Source organism: Pagrus pagrus, assembly GCF_965226575.1.
Source record: "Pagrus pagrus genome assembly, chromosome: 6".
In the NCBI taxonomy this organism is placed as follows: Eukaryota; Metazoa; Chordata; class Actinopteri; order Spariformes; family Sparidae; genus Pagrus; species Pagrus pagrus.
This window is the reverse complement of record NC_140190.1, coordinates 15,841,784-15,865,179: the sequence shown is the minus strand read 5'-3', so window position 1 is coordinate 15,865,179 and position 23,396 is coordinate 15,841,784. Positions and strand designations below refer to the sequence as shown.

Sequence of the window (23,396 nt, the reverse complement as noted above, 5' to 3'; positions counted from 1 at the left end):
TGCCTCTGCAGCCCAGAGAGAGAGGCAGAGAGAGGCAGAGCGGCTCTATTCAGACTCTTTGGATGTGTGACCAAATATTCACCTGTGTTATATATTTCTAGTTGTAACTAACAGAGCAAATACCAGTTTAGACTGCAAGTGTGTGGAGGATTTTCAGAACACATTAGGACATGCTTCATGCAATTTCCACATTGCTCTTGTTTGAATTTGTGACTTTTTTGAAGATAATTAATAAACAGCAGCCGTTTAGCATCATGATCGTATTCAAGTAACAATAAAAGAAAAACGGAAACAAAAATCCAGCGAAACCAAAAGGTGAATACAATGTTTTAGTCAAATAAAAGAGAAAACGCAAGCAGTTATATGTTCTTCTGTATTATAAAACATTTTGTAAATACTACTGTAATACTTTGCAGAATCATTATTGAGGAAAAACAGAAGGGAGGAGACGATGTCAGATTATCCCATTTTGAATGTAATTCATATAATTTAAATTTGGGACGAGTCAAAACAAGGATACAGTTTCTAATTCAATTAAAAATCAATCAAAGATTGTCTATAGTTTTGATATAAATGAAATAATTGTACTGTCTATTGCTTCACAAAAGAATGAATGAAGGTTTTGACCACAAATAAAACATTTTACTTTTTTTATTACTTATTATTACTTACTTATTTTAATTATTTTGTATCACATCCCTTCATTTTGGAAGATTCTAGTCCGTTCACAGATGTTATTTTTGATTTCTTTAATCAGTGTGGCTCTCTTAAAATAATCCAAATGCTTGAATTTCCAATCTTATTATGATTACACTTTTTTATGTATATATCTGAAAAATGGGACCCTCCCCGTCTCTCTCAGTTGCCTATACAAGCCTGTGGACGATTTGTTAAAGTTGTTTTACCCTGCTGAACTGTGGATATCTGTGTGAAGGGTTAGATTTTCTGCGACAGTCCAAAGGATGTGACTTTATGCACGTTCTCAAGTGCCTCGTCTCAGTGCCTCTCTCCACTCAGTTAACAGAGAGCATTAGTAGTTAACGTTAGTGGAGAAATCAAGTCTGCTAACATAAACTAAGGACTGGCTTCCAGCACAACACAGAAGCTCCAAATTTTACAAATAGCTAAGTTGTTGGATCTAAATCCAAGGCATTAATTACTTAGAGGACTTCTAACTTTGTAATGTGCAGGTGCATTACAGCCACATGAACTGGTGTGACAGAGTAGAAGATCCTGAACTGGGGATACAGTGCTGCTCTGAGTAGCACCATAAAGTAGGACTTGGAGAAATGTTCATCATGTTTTGTTAAGACAAAGAATTGACCAGAATGCTTCGATGAATATCCAACAGGCGACATCCGTGCCATAACTGCTAAAGACTCACCTCAATCTTGCCTTTGTAGTCTGTCTGGTACTGAAGATTTGGATACAAATGTGTATTAGATTGTGAAATGTTGCTTTACCTTTATTTCCAAAGTAATTTATCATTATATTACAATGTGGTGGCATCTTTCACACACTTGCATTCTTTTTTCATACTTGCCTACGCTGCATACTTCCTGTTTTATACCAAATCAGACATGTAACACTGCAAGTGTGCATTGGGGCAGCCAAGGAGAGAAGACATTTTCACATTTTGCGTACATGTATACTGACAAGGTGTGCATGTGGGGTCCATTTCTATGTGTGGTTAGAGATATCCTTTCCTTTACTATTGTTAGTAACTGCTAATCTTTTCGATATGGGAGTGAGCGTGAATTTGTCCTCCTTGAGAAGGAGGTGCTTAACATTTATTACCTGTAGTTTATCTTTCTGGATAATTCAGCCCTGATAAGAGAAGACCCTTCTTAATGTAATTGAAATTAAAAAAAAAATTAAAAATTAAAATTTCCACTAAACACTTGTGTGCATAGCATCCAGATGGAAACCATAAACTGTGAGTCTTCAGTGAAAGCGTGGCCAGCAGTCAGCGACAGCACACCTGGAAGAGAGCAGGAAAGAGAGAGAGAGAGAGGCGGAGAGAGAGAGAGTCCAACTTATTGGTATTCTGGCCTGGCTCATAAGTATCCATTTTAACATGCAGCCATGGTGATCAATATGATTTAAGCAACCGAACTGGACTTGGAGAGTTTGCTTTACCTAATTGGCCTCACTGAAAAATGAGCTTGCATGGTTTTATTAGAACAAGGATCTTGGACCTTAGGAAAGGATCGTGTGTGTGTGTGTGTGTGTGTGTGTGTGTGTGTGTGTGTGTGTGTGTGTGTGTGTGTGTGTGTGTGTATGTGTAAGATAGTGTAGGGGGTTGCTGATCAGGGGGCTGCTCTTGTTTTGTGCACAGGGTCCCATCAATCAAGCTTTGCAGACTGTGTGCAGGTTACTGTAATTCGTGCGCGAGTCCTCGATCTCTGCTTGCACCTTACTGCTCTTCTCGAAACACACAACTCCAACACACACACACACACACACACACACACACACATATACACAGAGTTAGGCTCTGAGTTCTGAATGTGTTCTGCAATAAAGCTAAATTAAACATATTAGTGCTGTTACATGTTTCAGTTCTACTCCACAACTTTTGCACATGCCATGTTAAGTATGCTGCTCCCTGGTAATCATCTGGTGTGTTTGTGTTCTCAGGGTCGGGCTCTCCTGCACTGGGCCTGCGACAGAGGACACAAGGAGCTGGTGTCTGTATTACTGCAGCACAAAGCCGACATCAACGGTCAGGTGAGCACCATTTTTCGCTCGATGATTGCTTCGGAAAATCTGGTTTTGGCAGCCAGAGGTGCGTTCAGTTTGTGCCTAAACCTGAAAATATTTATTTCAGAAGCTAAAAGTTTAATTCTGTTTCCTCTGGAGAGTTTCCTCTGTCCTGTCAAGTTTATAACTACACCTGTTATTTTTGCTGCTCAGATGTGCTGCGATATTTGCTGCAGTGACATTACTGCGCTCAGGGCCAAAGTAGAACATTTTTTAATTAGTTTATTTTATCAGCAATCTGACAAAGGGGTTCATCTTAACCACATTTCAAGGACACGACAGCTTATGACAGTACATGTCATCATGAGCCTCTCTTTTTTGAAAGTGTAAGACAACTTCTTTGTTTACCTGGAAGCTCTTACTTGGAGTTATTGGCTTTGGAGAAGCAAAGTCACACACCAACTTCAGGCTGTTCCACGTTCTAGTTTCATTCTTATCAAAGACATAGCAGCATTTGTTTTGTTTGCATTCAGCAACAGCTCCCGTGAGTTTTTGACCTGTGTTATATAGACTGAAAACACCAGTATTAGCTTTCAGCTCTTCAAAAGATCGATGAAAGAAATCCTCTGTGGGAAAATACATTGTGGAACAGCGACTTGCCCAGAACTGGAGCGGGACTTCAGATATCTATTACGTTATTAGATTACGCCCCTATAATCACATTAATTACTAAACTGGAGAGCTGGAGTTTTTTTAGGTGGTGGAAGAACATAAACATTCATGCAGTGCACCGTTTTTTCAACAACACTTAACTCAGAAACAAGGGTTGGTTTGTGTTCTTGTTTCTGTCCATCAGAGACCAGTTCAGTCTGACATATTGAATATGTCACTCTGCTGAAGAACAAAGATGAGCTGAACCTTTTTCTTCCACCAGGAAGTCTTGAAGTCCTTTTGTTTTAGAAGTGCACATGTAAAAAAGGCCCAAAGTGACATCTCCAGCATCCCTATTGCCATTCTCTCTTCTCTCTCCATCCCGTCCAGAAGGTCACCTTTAATTCACTTTGTCCCACAGACAAATCCCCCAGAGCTTTAGCAGACAGAGTTAGCTGGTAGCTAGCCTAGTCTTTAGCCTCCCAGAGGTTTAGCAGCATCCAGGAGGCTTTAGCTCCGGCGGTAAGCTGGCTCAGCTGCACATCGGAGAAATTACTCCTCTTCCCTGCCCAGCAGGCACGACACAGTGCAGTTCACCGGGCTGCATGCTGAGGCTTTAACTGTAAAGGCCGAATCAATTGGAAGTAATCAGGCAAATTGTTTTACGTTGCACAACCCACATAATCAGGACATTTCACAAATGACTTTCTCTTTTGTGGTCATGCGTGGCCCCTTTTTGTTTTGAATGCCCACAGGGACGGGGTGGATTTGCGGCGAATGGTTCATAAAAGACTTAACAGTGGGATAACTACAAAACACTTCACTAATGATTTAGAGCCATATCAAGATAATGACAGCAGAGGAGGGAGGATTGATGTATAGACAGAGGCTTTTGTCCTTTTGTAAGATGTATTTACAGTCGTGTATCTGTCATTACAGTATAAATTAATATTCCCCATGTGCCAAGATTTTTCAGCAGTCAAAGATGCAAACATAAATCTTTGGCCAGGTAGTGATGATGGATGGCTGAACTTGACCGGACTTTTAGAGTTTTGTCTGATTTTACCGCTTTTCATATTAAAACATGGAGCGAAATGATTCAATCTTTTATCTTAAAACTTTTATATTGCAGCAAACAGACAGAAGATGACAACAATCTCGAGATTTCAGGTGTATTTCAATTATTTTCAGTCCTGTTCTGCTTTTGAAAATGAGCAAATATGTGTGCGTAAAGCAATTTAAACCTAAGATAATGTTTCAAAGGGAGCGCTTGTGCATTCATGTCATCTGGACCTTTCCACCTGCACGTCTCTCAGGTGTTAGAGGAAGCTGGCTGTAAAGATGAGTTAAAATTTAAAGACACTGGACCTCTGCAGCGGAGTTACTGGGAGCAGATTTATGAGGTGGCAAAGAGGTGGCTGAGAGAAAAATATAGTCAGCTAAATCACACCACTCTGTCGCAATGCCAAATTATCTCACTGTGTAAAGCTTACAGAGCGATATGCTTCTCATTAGAACCTGCTCGAACATCCTTTTGTTTTGTTTTTCTTGGGGTTAAGTCAGCGAGGAAAGACCATGAGGAAGAAGCGTAGGAAAGGAAATAAGTAGCGTTCTGTAATATTAGAGAAAGATAACATTTTGACCGGCTGCTTTATTCGTCTGTCACATAAAACAAAGAGTATGGGAGGTTGTTTGTGTGTTCATGAGAGGAATAGAGGAATGTTTGGGTTGTTTGCAAGCTATTACAGCGACCAGTAATCTCTCTTGACCTCTACCAACTGCCGAGCAACCAGTAAATAAAGATCAAACATGATTTATGCTTAATTTGTTGATTAAAAAAGAGGGAGGGGGGACTTGAGAGTTTAAACAAAAAGTATTATTATTTGCTTGGCAGAGGAGGAAAATCGTTTGATTTAATCAACTGATTGTTTTAGAGAAGTGTTCCCAAACCCTGGTAACCTGCATTAAGGGCTCGTTTGATAGTTAATCCTGGATCAAGGCAGCGAGGGACGACAATAGGTAGCTGTGTGTGTGTGTTTGAAAACACAGATCGCAGCTCTGCCACCTGCCAATTGTAGCTCAGGCCCTGGTGTTGCTACTGTACATTAAACCCCACCCCCACCTCCACCCATCCTCACCACTGCTCCCTCAGCTCGTACACACAGAGAAAGTGGGGCAGTCGGCACAAACTGTGGGAAAGATGGCAGTAAAAGCTCACTTAACGTAATAATGGAAATTAAGCTTAAACACTGGACTTATATTCTGTGTACGAGAATGTTTTTAAGAGCATTAATGAGGCTTAAGTTTAGGACATTCCATCATATCAGTGAAAAAAACTGATCTCACAGCACAAAGTCATCACTAATTAGAGTTTGGTCATCTTTTGTTTTAAAGACGCTACGAATAAAGTGCTGAATCAAACTTTTATGGGTAATGACCAACATATATGCAGATAGCTGGCATCGAATATTAGCTCATATTCCTGTTTAATTTATTCTGATCAGATATCATTTTAATCATAATTTTGCTGTGGACAGAATAATCTCACCACAGGCTCCGTTATCTGTTTTACAGCTTTTAATCAGATCGTGTGAATTTTTGTCACATGGAAATGTAGATGTTTAAATTTCGATTTTATTTTGATCATTTTTCTGACGACATAACGATATCAACAACAACTTTTCAATCTAATTTACATTATTTGGATCCAAATTTGCTCATTTTAGATTGTATTTTGTTAATCAGAATTCTTCTGCAGCTGTTTTGAGTTAACACACCATCGAACAGCGGCGTTCAGTAGGTTTGTTAAGCAGATCAAAGATATGTAATTAAAAAAAATGTATATTCCTGGATGTGAGTCATGAAGAAAAGTGCTATTTTCATATAGGTACTGAATCTATGTTTATTAAAATACATTTTTAAAAAATATATATTTGTATTGAGCATTGACAGCGTAGTTGTACATTCAAAAAGACAGAAACAGAACACTTTTTTTTTGGTCTGGTCCCCTGGCCGACCGCAGCCCCAGGCATCAAACAAACCAGAAAAAAAGTGAACAATTAGTTAAATAAGGAAAGAAAATGCTTTTTTTTTTTTTTTTTTTTTTTTAAAAGCAAAATAAGAAATGACCAAATTATACAATTTAAACAGACTCAGTCATCTGACCTATCGGGCATAATGTCTACAGTGTCTATGAGAGATAAAAAGCGGTATCCCTATTTTATCAAAGAGAGAACCTCAATTTCTCTATCTTTACATTTTACAGAAATCAAAATATTTCCAACAATATCCAGCTGTGATTCCAGGTAACTGACCTGATTAAGTTAAAAATGTTTTACGACAAAGTTTGTCTGTCTACAGAAGACACAGAAGATGCTACAGAAGAGAAATGACAAAAAGATGCAAAGCTGCATCAGCCAGACTTTTTCTTGGCCAGAAACAGTTTGTTTTTTTTAAAACACATTACAAGTTCTTTTTGTACAGATTAAACAAACAAGATACAACTTGCTAATTGGTGAAAATGCCAGTAGGCAGATTTAATTAAGCTTTTATAGAGCCAGACTGGGTGTTTCTCCCTGCTGTGGTCTGGCTGTAGTTTCATATTCACAGTACAGATGTGAGAGTGGTCTCATTCTTCTCATCTAATTCTTCTTAGCGAAAGCAAATAAGCCAGTTTCTCAAACTGTTTCTTTAAAAAAAAAAAAAAAGATGACTCAGTCATAATCTGGGAATCTTGTATATTTGTTGATTTTAATTAATAATGTTTCCTTTTGTGTGACCTACAGTTGAGGAGTTTTGTCCTTTCATTGGTCTAGACGTGTTCTTGTGTGTGTGTCTGTTCTCCCTGTGGTCATTCTCTGTCCAGACGGTGTAATCCCACACCCACAGTTAAGCCTCATCCCACACACACACAACTTTTGGTTTCCAGGAGGAAATCCCAAACCTTCCTCTAACCCTCCCAACAAGCTGTAGGGTTGCCATGGAGATATGCATTAAGAGGAAGGACATGCTCGTTCAGGGAAACTGGAGTCGAAAAGGCAGGGCCAGAGTGGATTTACACAATGTGTGAGTGAGCACTGAGAGGGTGAGTGACAAAGGTGGGATTAGTGTGACAAAGAGGAAGGACAGGTGAGATGCAGGTTAACACAACACAGACACAATGCCAGGAAGGAAACATCGTTAAGGTTTAAAGTAACATGGACGTGTCTCACATGCTTTTACTCGACTCATGCCTGCTTTTTTTTTTTTGCCTTTCTGTCTGCCTCTCTCTCTTTCCCCTCTCCTCATCACTCTCCCCCCCCTGAGCTCCCATCCCCTTCACTCCATCCCTCCCTCGCCTCTCCGCCTCTACTTTGTATTAAAACAACATGATCCATGAGGCGGGGAGGGCGACTCGCAGCACCGCTAATTCTAATTAATCCAGCGTGGTAGCACGGCCACGGCAGGCCCCAAGCGCTCCCAGTCTATCAGATAGAAATTCATAACTTAATTGAGGTCAGAGCCTCGAGCCGGCAGAACAAAAGTCTCCAGCCAGGACCAGCTAGATCAATAGTAATAAATATCTGACTGGGCAGCCTACAATTGGTGGCTAGAGAGCACAACAAGTCTTGTACACGTAGTCTGCATGTAGAACCTGCAGGGATATCTGAGCAGTGTGTGTCACACTGGAGTATCCTCTGACGTTCCTAAAATGTACAGTTTTATTATCTAAGACCGAATCTCACAAAGTCTACAGTTTGTGTTTGTTGGCCTGTGTGTAAAACACATAGAGGGCGCTCTGTATATAGAAGACAGCATGGCTGATTTGTAATGGCAAACTCTCTTTTAAGGTATGGATCCACTGATTTGATATCGATGTGAGCTGTGTGGGTGGACTCGCCTGTATAATGGAGTCAGACGCTGAATAATGACTGCGTGTGACCCCCCAACTGTTTTACTCTCTTGTTGTCAGAGAGTGAGTTTGATTTTGCTCTGAACATAATTTGCAATATTTTATAATAAAATAAATCATTATATTTCATAACACTGATGAAGTAAACAGTCGTATTTTCAATGTCCATTGTGAACTTCTAGATCTTGCTCAATAAGTCAGCCAGGCTGATATACCATCAGATATGAGATAATGAAGATATCACCGTAAATGTTGGCTGATAAGTGACGAGACATTAAAGTTCAATAGGCAGATACCTGTAGCAACAGTGTTCGATACATACTGTAGTTCATTTAACACAGAGCTCTGACATGTACATTTTTGAAGTGTCACACACAATGCAGAGCTTGGTGACAATTCTTTAATATCCAGATTTTTAGGATCCAATCAAAATGTTTGTTTAGCTGATGTGAATAATAAAGTGTTAATATCATCTTGAGGTAAATTCACGGTTAAAGCCAAGGCTGCTTCACCAGTTCAGGCTACAGCCAATAGCTATTTTCATCATAAGTCAATCTATTAAATGTAATCAATTAATCTGTGAGCCTGTAAAACATCCAAAAATAGTGAAAAATGCCTATCACAGTTTTCCGGTGCCCAATGAGACCCAAAGATAGTGCAATCTTAAATCAATCTTGATCTTGTTATTAAATCTGATAAAAGAGTCAAGCTGCAAACTCTTACGTTTGAACATTTCTGCCACTCTAGTAGTTTAATAATCCAGTGTCGCTCTGAAATAGTGCAGATGTACTGCATGTTGAATGAATGGTACAAATATAAAACGTCAGACTTTATAAATATGGACCACTGCAATTACCAAATAGCATAAGACTGCCTTTTTTTCTCAAAGTGTTTAAGACGGCTGCCATAAAGTTTTCTCAGTTTGTGCCAAATCCTCAGCTCACAAATCAAAAAGCATGTCAGGGAAAATATTTCATTTTAATCAAAATGAACAAATCTGAAGCATTAGCATCTGTTCATGCACATTTCTCATGAAAGAGCATAATAAACCTTATCGATATTCATTATATATCATACTGAAGTTGCAACATTCATCAAAAAATTAAATGCACAGCTCTACTGTGGCATTTTAGAGCTTTTTGAATTCAAGCTCGGTCTGCTGTTGTTGCCAACACTGAACCCTCTCATCTGTGTCCTCTGCTGTGGTGTCAACTACTTGTGTGATCAAAGTGCTAAACACACACACACACACACACACACACACACACACACCATGGTGGTTGATTGAAATTCTATGGTGGAGGCATTATTACACGTTTGTATCCCTCCCCTTTCCCAGCACTGCCTCCTATAACTAATGGCTCAGTCAGGCCAGTCATAACAAATATCCAGCCAGATTCGTCATAATTGTGTGTGCGCATGTGTGTTTGCGTGTGTGTATGTCCGTGTGTTTGTGTGTGTGTGTGTTTGTAATTGTGCAACCTCCCCAGAATGTATAGGGTCTTTAAGAAGAAGAAGCCAGCAAGGTGGGAAAGTAAGAAGACGGAAATTATCAAGGAATCAGAGAGTAAAATAGGATGGAGAGAGAAATAGTGCGGGTAAACAAAGATATAAGATGGATACTTGTTAGATTTGGGCGATATAACAATATATATTTTCACACAATGTTGATTTGTTTAATATTTTATTGTTTATACTATGGCACGGGGAATGTAACAAGGCAAGTAAGCGAGCTTCCACTAGCTTTGTTCACTTGTTGTACCGGTCAGATAAGACGAGCGAGTCGGACAAAGCATAGCCAATTTCAAGATTTTATTCAAAATCAGTTCCCAATACAATCAATCTTTCTGAGATTTTGTCATTTATGTTTACAAAAACATTCAATTTCTTTGGCGGACAACATCATCTACCAGCAGTGTAATGGTAATGTTGATTTAGTGAACTATAGCTCGCGGCTAGCTCAAATCAGGCCGGTCATCCCCATTGGAAATTCCTTATTAGCTAACGCTAATAGTGCAAAGTTGGCGGTGTTCAGACGCATTCTTGGCGTGCTTGCCTGGTGTTGGTCTCTCTTGTTCCATTTAGAGTAAAATAGACGTTAAAGTAGGGTATGCTTTAGAGTATGGCTACCTTTCAGACCCAGACGTGTCTTGGATTCTTAGTCAGATCCAGTCAGTATCCTCCCCAGCTCCACCCTACAAATATAGTCACACCTGGCTCCTACAAGCCAAGATGACTGCTTCAAAACAGACCAAATCAGAGTAACAGCAGGAGAGCGTTACCACCAGAGGAGCCAGTTGGTAAATCAAACTTTAAAGGTAGTCAGTCGGTAGAAGAGAGACAACATCTTCTCCATCAAGAAAAACCTTGGGACCATTCTTTGCTCTTCTTTTAACAAATTAACTCTCCAGTTTTGATAGATGCTAGCAGCACCTAAGCTGACCTCTTGAGGAGCCGCCATTGTCGTTTTCGAATGAACGGTCCTTTCTCTCGCTGGTCGTCACACCATAATCACCCCCGTAGCTGGTAGTAGTTCCTCAAAGAACACTGATTGGTTCAACGCCTCTGTGCTCAGCCACAAGCACATCGCTTAAAGCCTGGCGAGATGGATTTGCGAGCTCACATGATCACATGATCTCCTGAATACGGCAGCCGCACAAGGAGAATTTATTGCTCCTGCATTTAGCCAAGTTTCTTTTAGCATTTCTGATGTTTATTTGTTTTTCTTTTGGATGATTAAATCTGTCAGGCAGTTCTTTAAAAGGTTGCCATTTTCAGGCAAAAAGGAATCGGGACACACCTCAGAAAAGTATAATACACACACATAAAAGGCACCATAGGCACACACACACACACCACTTGACATTTTACAAGTCACACTGTAAGGTGCTCTTACAGGATTCATGTTTAGTACTTGCTGCACATTAGCTCGACTCGATGAAATGAGAGCTGTTGCCGCGCTGTGTTAAAAGGGCCTATTGGACATAGATACAGTTATGAATCTATAATATGAGCACTCAGAAAAGAGCCAGCGACTTGACAGTAATAGTGCAGCCTAAAGAGCCATTCCAGCAGGTAACAGTCCTCTTTGCCATCATCAGCTGTTGTTTCTTTCTTATTGGCCACTCACTGGGCCTTGCCTACACTCAACTATTTGATTTCCATCGTTCTTAACCATCCACATAAATTGTCAGGAGCATTAAAGCTGTCCTCGACCATTTCAGACAGAAAGAGGGGGGAGTGAGGAGTGAGAGAGTGAGAGCTGGATACAGACAGCAAGGGGAGGGGACGGGGGTGAGGAGAGAGAATAAACAAAGTAAGTGTTTTGCCTTCCATCAGTCTCCCGCAGTACTCAGCTTTATGAGTCCCTCACTCCAAATGCCTCAGCCGCAGCCCCCGCCGCCTGGCCATTGATTTTCAGATTACACTCTTTTATGTATTTATTTATTTCATATATTTCTTTTTAAACATCATCGATGAGCCGCAGGAGGACAGACGGGGGCCTCGGGCGATGTTAATTCTTAGTCTCAACCCTATCCTCCTCTCTGATGGCTTTAATGGAGGCTAAGGTGTCCCACGGGAACAAACGAGCGTGGCGACACGGGGAGGGGAGGAAAGATGTGCATGACGAGAACAGGGTTGGAGAGAAGAGAGAGATTTAAAGGAAAAGGGAGGCTTCTTTTGTCTGGTGTGAGTATTGTGGGTAAACGTGTAGGCTTTTAAAGGAGGCCAAGATTTAGCATGGCTTTAGATACTCATGTTAGCGTTTGTTCAGGAGTTGTTTTGGGGTGGGCGACCTGTGCTGAAATCAGGTGTATCACACTTTTCGGCCTCTTCAACTCTGACACAATAAATCTCTATAATCCCTGGCATCCTCCAGGACCTCTGTCAGCTCTGGACCTGTGACTCATTCTGGATTTCCTCACCAAACTATGAGGTTGTGATGGCAGCGATGGGTGTAAGCGGGGTGGAAGGGATCGGGGACCACCGGGGCACTGAAGGACACTCCCAGGCTGTGTGAAGGACAGCGAGTTTTGGCGTCAGGCTAATTTGACCGTGGGTGGCAGTGCTCACACGCTGAGTGGCAAGGTTACCTCTCCCTGCTCAGAGAGGAGACCCAGATTCAATTAGGGCTGGCCCCGGTCTGCAGATCCTTTTAACACAGGGGGCCTTCCCGGCTCTCACACACACAAACACACAGAGCTATACACAGCAAACATAGGGCAGACTCGTGCATGTACATGTGTTTGTGTGATAGCTTTGTAGCTGCCTCAAGGGATTTCAGTGATGATTCTGCATGTGCATTCATTATAATCATCTTTAGTTCACATTACACATGAATAAGCTGCTGTGTAACACGTTTTTAAATTTTGTAAAACGCCCTATCTCGCAATGTTAAAAAAAGTGTGAGAAAAATTCCTGGATCTGTCCCTTTTATCTGGATCTGAACTAAAAGTTAATGGGGTCTATTCTGGGCCAAGACCCATCCTCCCTTCATGTTTCATTGAAATCTGTTCAGTAGTTTTTATTCAATCTTGCCAACAAACAAACATAACCTCCTTGGTGGAGATAATTAACAAACTCCGGTCAGTCCCACCCACTCCTGGTTCAAACCTCACCTATTCTGAGTATGGATACAGATATAGATAATTCAGTTGGTTGAACAGATGCAGATAATGGTGTATTAGCTCATCCCTAATAGATAACATACGTCAAGTGGCTGCAAGTTGATTTTCTCGCTATTCTGACACCTGCATGACTTCATGCAACAAAACAAAAGCTCCAAAAATATATCCTATTGTATGCACTTGTAAAATGCTATTTATAGTCAACAAAAACTTAAAAAGTGCATAATCACCAATACGGTGCTGTAAGTTTGTTCTGTCTGATCCATGATGTTGGTGCCACTGTAGCTGCTCCAGTTACAGATGGGACCTGATGAAGGAGGTCTTCGTCTCCTCCATCTTACTCAGATCTGTGTTCTGCTCTCTGATTAATGGCACCTGCTCATCATAATGCTATCTGCTGGAATCTGCATACCAATGATCCCAGTCGCCTATCGATTCACCCCTCATCTTCCCCACACGCACCCCGGAGACTGATACACACACACACACACACACACACACACACACACACACACACACACACACTCATTCCCTCTCTCTCCCTCCCCCGACCACTGTCATTATAAAAGTCAGCAGCTGCTGAGCGCATTGATCATAAATCATAATTGCTTGTCCATTTTTCCCCACTTGTTTAATGTTGCTGTCAGGGACAGTAAGGGGATAAAAGGGGGGAGGCGGGGACAAAAAGAGAAGAAGAAAAGGCCAGAGAAAGTTTGCTGAAGAGAGTATATGATAGTGAGAAAGAAAGAGATCTAGCAGAGTTTAAGTTCCATGCAGAGCATGTGTTCGATTTGCAGAACAAAAAGAGAGAAGCCTTTATGCGTATTTTAATACAGTCAGCGAGTGGTCATTAGAGAAACTACATTAGCCTTTTTATATTCAGCTGTAATGGTTGCACCTTTTTAAGAAACATGTTGGAAGTTTTTCTTTCAGATTTGCAGATAATCCACTCATCTCCCCCGTCACAAAAAACTCTGAAATTGTTCTGCTGCTCCTTCTAAAAGACTAAAACGCTCCTCTTGTTTTGTGATGTCGCCAAGATGAATGCCAATCATCTTGATTAAGGACTTGATTGTTTACAGTAATTACACTAATGTCTCAAAATGACTGTAGTCATGATTTATTGATGCTAAATTCCAGCACCTTTTAAGTAGTATTTTTTCTATTCCAGACAAAACATTTGTTACTGAAAGACATTGATGAAGGCATTGTGTGCCAATAATGTTCTGTACCGCTTTAATTATAGTTACTATTGAAAATAACACAATTCTTACTAATTAATAGATGGTAGAAAGATGCCACACAGAACAAACAGGGCGACACAGATAGCATTTTTCTTGCTTTTTCTTTTAAGAAAAGCTGGTGTTGGATTTGAAGATACCTTTAAACTCAGGCCACAGTCTACTTTCTGGCTTGGACACAGACAAACAGTGAAATGCAGACCTAGTTTCGAACAAAGAATGACTCAAGGGACCTCTGCCCTATTTGTGTCCCCAGACAGAGTTAACTTTCCAGCTCTGATATGCTCTTGATCCCTCCACTCAGTGCTGGTGTCAAACAGCTCGGGTGGAGTTTTCTTGCCCTGTTGTTTGAGGTTTACAAAGGCAGACTGGAGAAAAACAAGTTAAAGCACTTTCCAGAAGCGAGCATCTGTGACAGTCCCATTGTGTGTTCCCTGCAGATAAACAGAGTTACTGCACGGTTAATGTTTTATTGTCAGTCTGACTCTGGGTTGCATGGTCGTTCCTGAACTCTTCACAGATAATTTGACTGAACAAGACACAAATATGTAGACATAGTCATTTAGTGTCTGTCTTATTTTTTTTTGTTTTATTCCTTTATAGATCTGAAATAATACTCTAACTAGTCCAAAGAAAGAGAAACTATGTGCTCATATGTCTCCACATCCTTGATCTGCTGTCTTTTTCGTCCATCCATCTTGCTTCACATCATTCGTGTGGTAGAAATGATAGATCGGTGCGACTTAAATTCAGCAAAACTGCAATTGTACTAATAGATCAATCCCTATCCATGCTGCTCCTAAGCATATTGCTCCACCCCATTAGGGTGATACACTACACAGTGCTGGATCTCTGCTGCTGCTGCTGCTGCTAGTGGTGGTATTGTGCAAGCGGCTGCTTTATTGAGCACTCTGCTGACATCCAGCCCAGCATTTCTGCACCGCAAGGGGAAACTTTGGATGACATGTAAAAGCAAGGGGTTCGGTGCGACATGCCTCAGTAATGGGATGGGAACAGGGGGTATTGCAGGTATTGGGGGTGAGTGGTGGGATGGGGGTGGGATGGGAGGGGAGGGAGTGTCTCTTCCAGGCTGCCTCCAAAGCAAATGGAAGACAATCCAATTTCCTGTGATTCCATCAAGCCTCCGTCCAGGACGCAGGGGCATTAGGGAACGCTGAGAGGACAGGCCGCTGACCCCTCACATGAACATGCACGAAGCATGTACGCTGTGCACGTACGCTCACCATATTTCCCCACAAACATGCAGGTGTATCTGTAGTTTCTCTCTTCCGTCATCTGTCAGTTTTGTACTGAATGTTAGGTAAGGCGCATTTTTTTACACATACTCATTCTTACTTTACTGTGTGTGTGTGTGTGTGTGTGTGTGTGTGTGCGCGCGTGCGTGTGTGTGCTTGTTGAACAACGGACTGCAGATTAGCGACCGCTTTAGATTAGGGCTTAAACCCCTTACACTTTAATTATGACTGTATGTATTTGTGTGCATCAAGGTCTTTCACTTGGCCCCGGCTGTAAACATCTGTCACTGTCTCATTGTGCTGAGGCTTTGTGTGCATGTATGTGTGCATGCATTATGTGCGTGTGTGTCTGACTTAGGCTACTTTAGGGGACACTAGACTAAAGACCGGTTAGCTGGGGACAGGTTTTCCAACTGGGGACAAAAGCTGACAAAAGTTGATTTTGGGTCGGTGGTTAAGGTTAGTAATGTCCCCAAAAGTGACCTATGTAAACCTGTGTGTGTGTGTGTGTGTGTGTGTGTGTGTGTGTGTGTGTGTGTGTGTGTGTGTTTCTGATTTAGGCTATATTAGAGGACATTAGACTAAAGAACGGTTAGTTGGGGACCAGTTTTCCAACAAGGGACACAGCTGTGTTCCTATTTGGGAAAAGGCTGATTTTGGGTCAGTGTTTAGGCAAGTCTATGTAATGTCTCTGGTAAAGTGATCTGAGTTTAAAGTGACTGAAGTGAATGTGTGTGTGTTAAGAGAAAAATTTGTGTTGAAAAATGTTTTTTTCCTTGTGGTTTTCTAAATATGGCAGAACACCCCTCTTTTTATATTTACATAAATATCCTGGAAGGTAAAATTTCCCCCTCCACACAATTGTTTCGCACAGTTCTACCTGCCGTCTCTTTCTCCCTCTCTTTTGAATCATTGTGAGAGACAGACACAATGTACGCAACACATCACAGGTTGCGATTTGACTCGCAGACAGACGGCATTGTTGTCTTGGGTTAACTACGGCACGCTTTCCACGCTGGTGGCGATTTGCATCTGTGATCTGTGATCCACCCAGAGGGAATAGAAAGCTCTAATCCAATCAGCAGGTCCCTGAAGTGCTGCCCTTGAGAGAAAGAGAGGGAGAGAGAAACACAACAATAGGCTCACTCTGCACTGGGCCCAGCTAGAGAAGGAAGACAGGAAAGGGACGGAGAAGGAAAAGGGGAAGGAGGGATTGAAAAGGAATAAGACTGAAGAGAAGACTGAATGGAAACAGAGAGAGAGGTGGATGTAGAGGAAAAGGAAGGGTGACGGTGGGTGAGATGATGAAAGAAAAGAGATGAGGGAGGTGTGGTTAGGTGGAGAGAGAGGTCAGAAGAAGAAGAGGAGGAAGGATTGGAAGAGAGAAGAGAAAGGACATGGAGGTAACCAAAAGAAGAAGGTTCCTGAGAGGATGTTCTGTTAGAAGGGCAAAGGTGGAGAGCCTAATGAATAATTTCACCATAACAGTTTGAGTAATTTGGAAGTATTTCCACCGCAGTGACATTTTTCGGCACTGAAAGAAATGTCACTGCGCCTGCTGGCTTTTAATCTGCCTCTGAGAGTTTGAAACCTTTTGTTCTTGGCTCAACAACGGAGAATGGAGGCAACAGTTTGACCATTTATCATCATTATGAGGTGCAAAGGCAGGCTGGAACAGTGATTAAGAGCTGAATCTCCTGTTGATGATGCCTGTCATATATTGTGTCTTATTTCACCTGCACACACACACACACACACACACACACACACACACACACACACACACACACACACACACGCATGGTGTGTCCCCAATCCACATTTCTAAGAAGAAATATATCTTTACCATTGACCCTTTGAACCCAAGTATCATTTTTACACACACCCACATATCAACCGGCACACACACGCACCCACTAACACGTGTGCAGATGAAAGACCACCTAGGATTTTCTGGTCACCCTCCGACACTCAGTCATCTCTCCATTGTCCCTAAACTGCTCAGGGTTGTCAGGGTTGTATAGCCTTCACGGTTAATTCATCACAAAGATAAAACTGTAAAAATTCTATATTTTTCTTATTGTCAACAAATCTCATGAAAACAAACTAAATTAACAATTATGTTGAAGCCAAACTTTTGGTTTTAATATCAACGTTTGTTTTGATAAATGATTAGAATTAGAATTAGAAATTAGAAAATTATAATTAGAAAAAATATGTGGAGTGGAAGAGAGACACTCACTTCAGCCTTCAGGCTCTAATTCCAAGTCTGGGATCTCAGGGATTTCTGACACTTCTAACACTTGGTGCAAAGAACTACACTGGACGTGTGGACAAACAGCTGGAAACATGGCTGCAATCACAACAATTGCTGGCAAAAAGAGTCCACATTAAAGTCCACTATAAACACTGACAGATTCAAGGTTCAGTTTGTTTGTTTTTTAATCATGCTATACTATTGCTGAATGTGCATAAAAGTTCAAAAGGGTTGAGATCAGCCAAATGCTGGTAAACATGCAAGTGTCTAGTCGATTTTGCTTCATTCACCAGCCAAATAAACAATTGTATTCTATTGGGTGGCTGGTAAATTTTGAACATTCACTAGCCAGTCACCAGTGGGCAAAAAGTTCATTTTGCACCCGATATAGATTCTGGGGCTGTCACTCGTCTGATGTTGGAGTTTAGATACGTGATGCTGGAGGCACCACCGCTGTAATATGCTGAGTTTCAGCAGTTCGTTGGTTCAGGTTGATCAAAGCTGGAAGTCAAGTTGAAAGATTTGATTTTGCAGGTCACATGTTTCTCAAATCAATATCTCATCTTCTCATAATCCACCTTTTGGTACAATGAAAACACAGCACCCTGCGTCCACAACCAACAAGTAGGAGGTAATTGGTGTTCTAGTAGCTGAAAGTTTTCCTGGGAACTTTGGGCAAAGTAATGAAATTTCTCTTACACGCAAAAATGCGATTTATATTTAATTTCTGATATTTTTTTGAATTTGCACTCCCTGGGGTATTTTATTCTCCCACTGGGCGCAGGTCTGTTGATGTGAAGACTTGTTTTTGTCTTACAGGATAATGAAGGACAAACAGCGCTACATTATGGTAAGAAGGCCTCTTTTATTATTCTCTAAAAATGCTTGAAAAAATGCACAATATATTTTCTTTTTTCTGCTATAAAGCTTTTTGTAAGTGTATGAGTCTATTTTTCAAACGGTGAATATTTCATTTTCGGACGAAACCATCCACATTTCCCATACACTGACATCATTATGTCGTCTGTGTGTGCACTCTATTTATATATAGCACCTTGTTTCCTGTGCACACCCTCTCTTTGCCCACATTTGTCTCAAATTTGTCATCCTTGCCTCCTCTTCCTCGCACTCTCTCTCTTCCATTCCTCATATTTATGTTCTACAGTTTCTTTCACCCAGTTTCTTTTTTATTCCTCTCTGTTGTATCCTGTGGGTGCCTGTGAGTGTGCGTCCTTTGGTATGTATGTGTGGATGCCTGTCTGGTTTTGTTCTGCGTGTGTGTGTGTAATAATCGCCAGGCCTCCCAGAGGAAATCAGCACTGGTCCTTAGACTCCCCTGACCCTCTCGTGCCCCAGCACACACGTCCCTGAGGGGCGGTTCCCCTGTCCTCTGAGCCTCTGAGTGTGTGTGTGTGTGTGTGAGGCTGGACCATCTGTTGGTGGCTTTGGAGTGGGCATGTTGCATCACCCACCGGCAAACTGCACACACACAAACACACACGCTCTCAGCAGCAGAGGAAGCCCCGAGGATGGGGCATAAAAAGATGACTAATAAACATAAGCGATGAACTCCAAGAGACAAATAGCAGAGAATGAAAATTCATTCCCACCTCTCTTTGCACAGGGCCACAGTGGCTGGCAAGTGATTAATTGAGGGTTTACTGCTCACCATAAATTGTTCTCCTCCTCTACGGCTCCCCCGAGGGCCAGCCACTTTTTACAGCTCAAGGCCCAGGCGAGACACCCTCCACGCGTACACACACGCACGCCACTGGCTAAATAAAATACTGTTTAGAGCAACAAGAGGAGGACTGCAAGCGTGGCTGGAAAAATAAGCCAAGCTTTGTTAGTCTGATTTGGCTGTAAGATAAGTGCTTTCTTATAGTGTTTGACACTCACACGCCTCACGCTTTTCATAGACACACACACTTGCTTACACACACACACACACACATACCCATGCATTCCGATGTATCATCATATCTCATGCACACACACTCCTGCCAGCCAGCTCGCCAGCCACCCCTGGGCTGGAGGTTAAAAGGCCTGACTGTCAATCACCGCAGCTGCTGACATCAGCGATCATGGCGCAGCACACAGCCGGCTCTTTAAAAGGAGTGAGCGATTGACACCGACAGAGAAGAGCACTCAGAACAAGAGAGAGGAGATGAGGGGGGGCAAGGTGCCAGAGGGCCGAGAGGTGCATCAGGAAAGCAGGGACCTGCTAACTGGGTTAAGAAAGTGCAAGCCTCCCCCTCTTCTTCCCCCCCCTTACACAGAGAGAGAGAAGACCCTTTTAGTGGGGCACAAATTGCCAATGGGGCAGAAATGAAGTGTTTGAGAGAAGCACAGGTCCAGGCCAGTGTCAGTGCTGGGCCTGCAGATGGGCTTTTCATTAACTGCAGCACTGTACAGACTTTATTAAACTATAGTACGCAGAAGAGTCAAATTTACTCAAACCTGGTTCACACCATTATAACAGCAGTAGTAATCCATCAAATTCACAATTATGGTATTTATCCAGATAAGAAAAATGTTACACAGTATAACAACAGTCCATAGTTTCAACAGGAGTGTACAGTCATGTTAGCATCATGGGCACCCCCCACAGAGTGCAACACCACTGTCGTAAATACAAATCCCAGGTCTGTAATAATTTGTCAGACGTAATGTAGGTGCTAACTACAAACCAAACCCATCACGTTATAACAATATTATGTGTTGAAAACTGAAGTTGAAGTAAACATGTATGTAACGCTGTGATCCTACCCTCTCACTGAAGTTACATAGTGCATAAACAAGTGCTGGGGGGGCGGAGTGGCTGAGACAGAGACACCATTCACCCTATTACAACACACTGTACCATCTAAATGATTTTGAAGCTGTTATTTAAGTTAAAAAAGTTACATAATGCTGCTTTAACATGTTGATGTTTAACAGGTATAACATTTACCATGTTTACAGTCTTAATTTAGCGTGTTGGCACACTAACAATCGCTAATTAGCACTAAGCATAAAACACAGGTACTGTAATTTAATTTGCAGGGATTTGTCATATACCAAAGTATTGGACACTGGAGTGCAGTTCAGGCCGCATCTTTCTGTCCAAGAGAGTAGTAATGTAGTCCGACCCGAACGCAACACGTGATCTGTTTTTCTGGCGCAGATGATGTAAGCTGATGCACAGAGTGTTTCCCTGTCATGCAGTTACAGGTCACCTGTTTACCCTGATTACAGACATGTACAATGTAGATGACTGTGTTTTACGCAAAACAGCATCTGGGGTGCCCAGGAGCTCAGTTTGAGCATGAGGCCCATTTACAGAGGCTGTGTCCTTGCCACAGTAGCCAGGGGTTTGATTTCAACCTGTGGCCCTCCCTCTCTCTCCTCGTTCCCTGCCCCCCTTTGCCTGTCCTATCAAATAAAGCCAACTGAACAAACCCAAACTGGACATAATTTCTAAATCTTTGTCGGAGCCCGGCATGTTGGTACCCGTTTGATGTGGGTCGGGTATCCATACTCTACTGGGCACATTGATCTGTTGATGGTGCCAGATACAAACTTATGGAATCACCAAAGTTATTACAAGAATGTCTGCATCACGTTTTGTGGCAATCCATCCAGAAGTTGTTGAAATAACTCACAAATGTGAACCTAATGACCCTAGAGTAAAAGTCATTGGAATCAAAGTCGTTGGGATACATCATCTGGGAACCATGAATATTTCACTGGAAAGTTGCCCTATGTCCTCTTACTCCTTCAGTCTTCTTCTCATCCTAACTCTGCTGTTATTTCCCTCTTCCTTTCGTAGCATCGGCGTGCGAGTTTGCCGACATCGTGGAGCTCCTGCTGAACGCTGGAGCCGACCCGTCCATCAAAGACATGGAGGGCTCTCTCCCTGAGGAGGTCACTGAATCAAGCGCCATCTCCTCTCTCCTGCGTCAGTACACTGCTCCGAAAGGCTAGGTCACCCACCTGCCACCACCCGATCCCTGCCCCTGTCCTTGTCTCCCCTTGTTCATCCCCAGCTGGATTGCATAAGTTTTATTTGACTTTATTTCCAAATACTTGAGGTGAGTTTGATTTCATTGGCTATTTGGAGCTACAGGGTGTTAACATGAGCCCTTCCATTTGATAAGACTCATGAAATGAAGCACACCACATGTATTTTCATTTATTCTAAATACTGTATATTGACTTTATATGCCCAGTAGGGTTGGGTGATATGACAGTTACTGTAACTGGTTGAGATTTAAATATCTCCTCTGAGCAGGACTGCTTATTGGTATTATTGGAATGACAGGATTTGTGCATCAGTGAGATGAAATATGTGGATTTGTCAGGTATTTAAATCACTCGAGGAACCAATAACAGACATTCCAGTCCACATATTTTATCTAGAAACGGGGTAACGGTCAAATCACAGTATATGATATATTGTTATCATGATATAAAATTACATTCTGTAATAGATGATTTTATACATATCACCCCCTCTACTGCCCAAGTCTGACAACCAGCCAGGACTTTTAGTCTGGGTCAGCCCTCTCTGACCATTTGATCATGACTCAATTGTGTTACTTTCAAGGAATGCTTTGATCATTTGTCATTTATCTCATTAAAGGCTTCAACAAATCTGTTCCCTTTGACTTGTTGTCTGTTTGTTAGATAACTTACAGTGCGGGCTCTGATAGCTCACATGTTGGAACATGGACCCCATGTACGGAGGCCGAGTCAGCCTCTATGCCCTATGCTCTGTGGGTCCCGCAACACGGAAGATCCAGGTTATTTTATAGCCTGGAAGTTGAGCCATTTTAGCTTTATGCACCACTGAGCAGCTTTCATGGGAGTGAATGGGGCTCCGTCTCCAACACTGTCCAGATTTTAATGTAATGTCCTTGGTGTCATCTCCTCTCTCTCTCCCCGCCTTCCTGTCTTACTCTCCTAGCTGTCCTATAAAAAAATAAAATAAAAAATAAAGGATTAAAGGCCAAGAAAATAATCCAAAACAAAAAGATAATTTACAGTCAACATCAGATTACAAACTACTTTAACACCCATTGCACAAACACACACCTCATGTTTGCAGTGGTAGTAGTTGTACTAGTAAAACCAACTAAACTCACACCCCACCTTAGTGATCAATGTGGTATTGAAGACGGACATTTTATAACAAAATCAGAACAAACTTCTGTGATTTGCTTTACAAAAACACAACCAAATAAGGCAAAGCATTACCCACAAAGCAGCTGAGAAGATGGAAAAAAATGAAAGCAAGATTACTGAAGAAAATCTTGGAGGAACACACAAACGGTATCCCCGACCAGGTCTGGTACCGGCCTGCCTAGAAGGTAGCAAACAACACGATCTTGCTGAAAGTCCAACAAAGTGTTTTGCTACAATACAAATGAGAACTAATGCAAATCCACTGAGACTCTTTTTCTTTGGCCTGTATGTAAAAGAGTGCAGTCAAAATAACGCATGCATGGAAATAGTAACTATGCAACATATTAAAACACGATAAGAATATTTCCCTGATGTTTGACTATTCGTGTAGTCTAAAAGTGAGAAAACACTCAGAAAACAGTCAAAATTGAGCACAATTCAATCTGTAAGGTCAAACATCTTTCAACTCTGCCTTTTTCAAGAAAGAGAACAATAAAAGTACATAATCTGAACAAGAGCAATGCCCAGCATTGCAATATACAGAAACAACAGCACCAACAAAATACATTTATATGTACATAATAAAAAAGGAAAAGAGGGAGG

The 23,396-nt window shown here is 41.6% G+C and overlaps 2 protein-coding genes across 2 annotated transcripts in view; one reads left to right on the top strand and one right to left on the bottom strand.

The window, feature by feature from the left end:
* xpr1a (xenotropic and polytropic retrovirus receptor 1a) overlaps positions 1 to 9,321 on the bottom strand; it is a 93,116-nt gene extending 83,795 nt beyond the window's left edge. Inside the window, exon 1 of the mRNA XM_084354774.1 lies at positions 9,318 to 9,321. The gene's annotated coding sequence lies outside the window, so the exon portion shown is untranslated. The remainder of the gene's footprint in view (positions 1 to 9,317) is intronic.
* Positions 1 to 22,268, top strand: part of acbd6 (acyl-CoA binding domain containing 6) — a 34,813-nt gene extending 12,545 nt beyond the window's left edge. Inside the window, exons 6-8 of the mRNA XM_084354778.1 lie at positions 2,641 to 2,730; positions 18,447 to 18,477; positions 21,439 to 22,268. Coding sequence (XP_084210904.1) covers positions 2,641 to 2,730; positions 18,447 to 18,477; positions 21,439 to 21,593 — 276 coding nt within the window. The 3' untranslated portion in view covers positions 21,594 to 22,268. The remainder of the gene's footprint in view (positions 1 to 2,640; positions 2,731 to 18,446; positions 18,478 to 21,438) is intronic.
* The last annotated feature ends 1,128 nt before the right edge of the window (positions 22,269 to 23,396 follow it).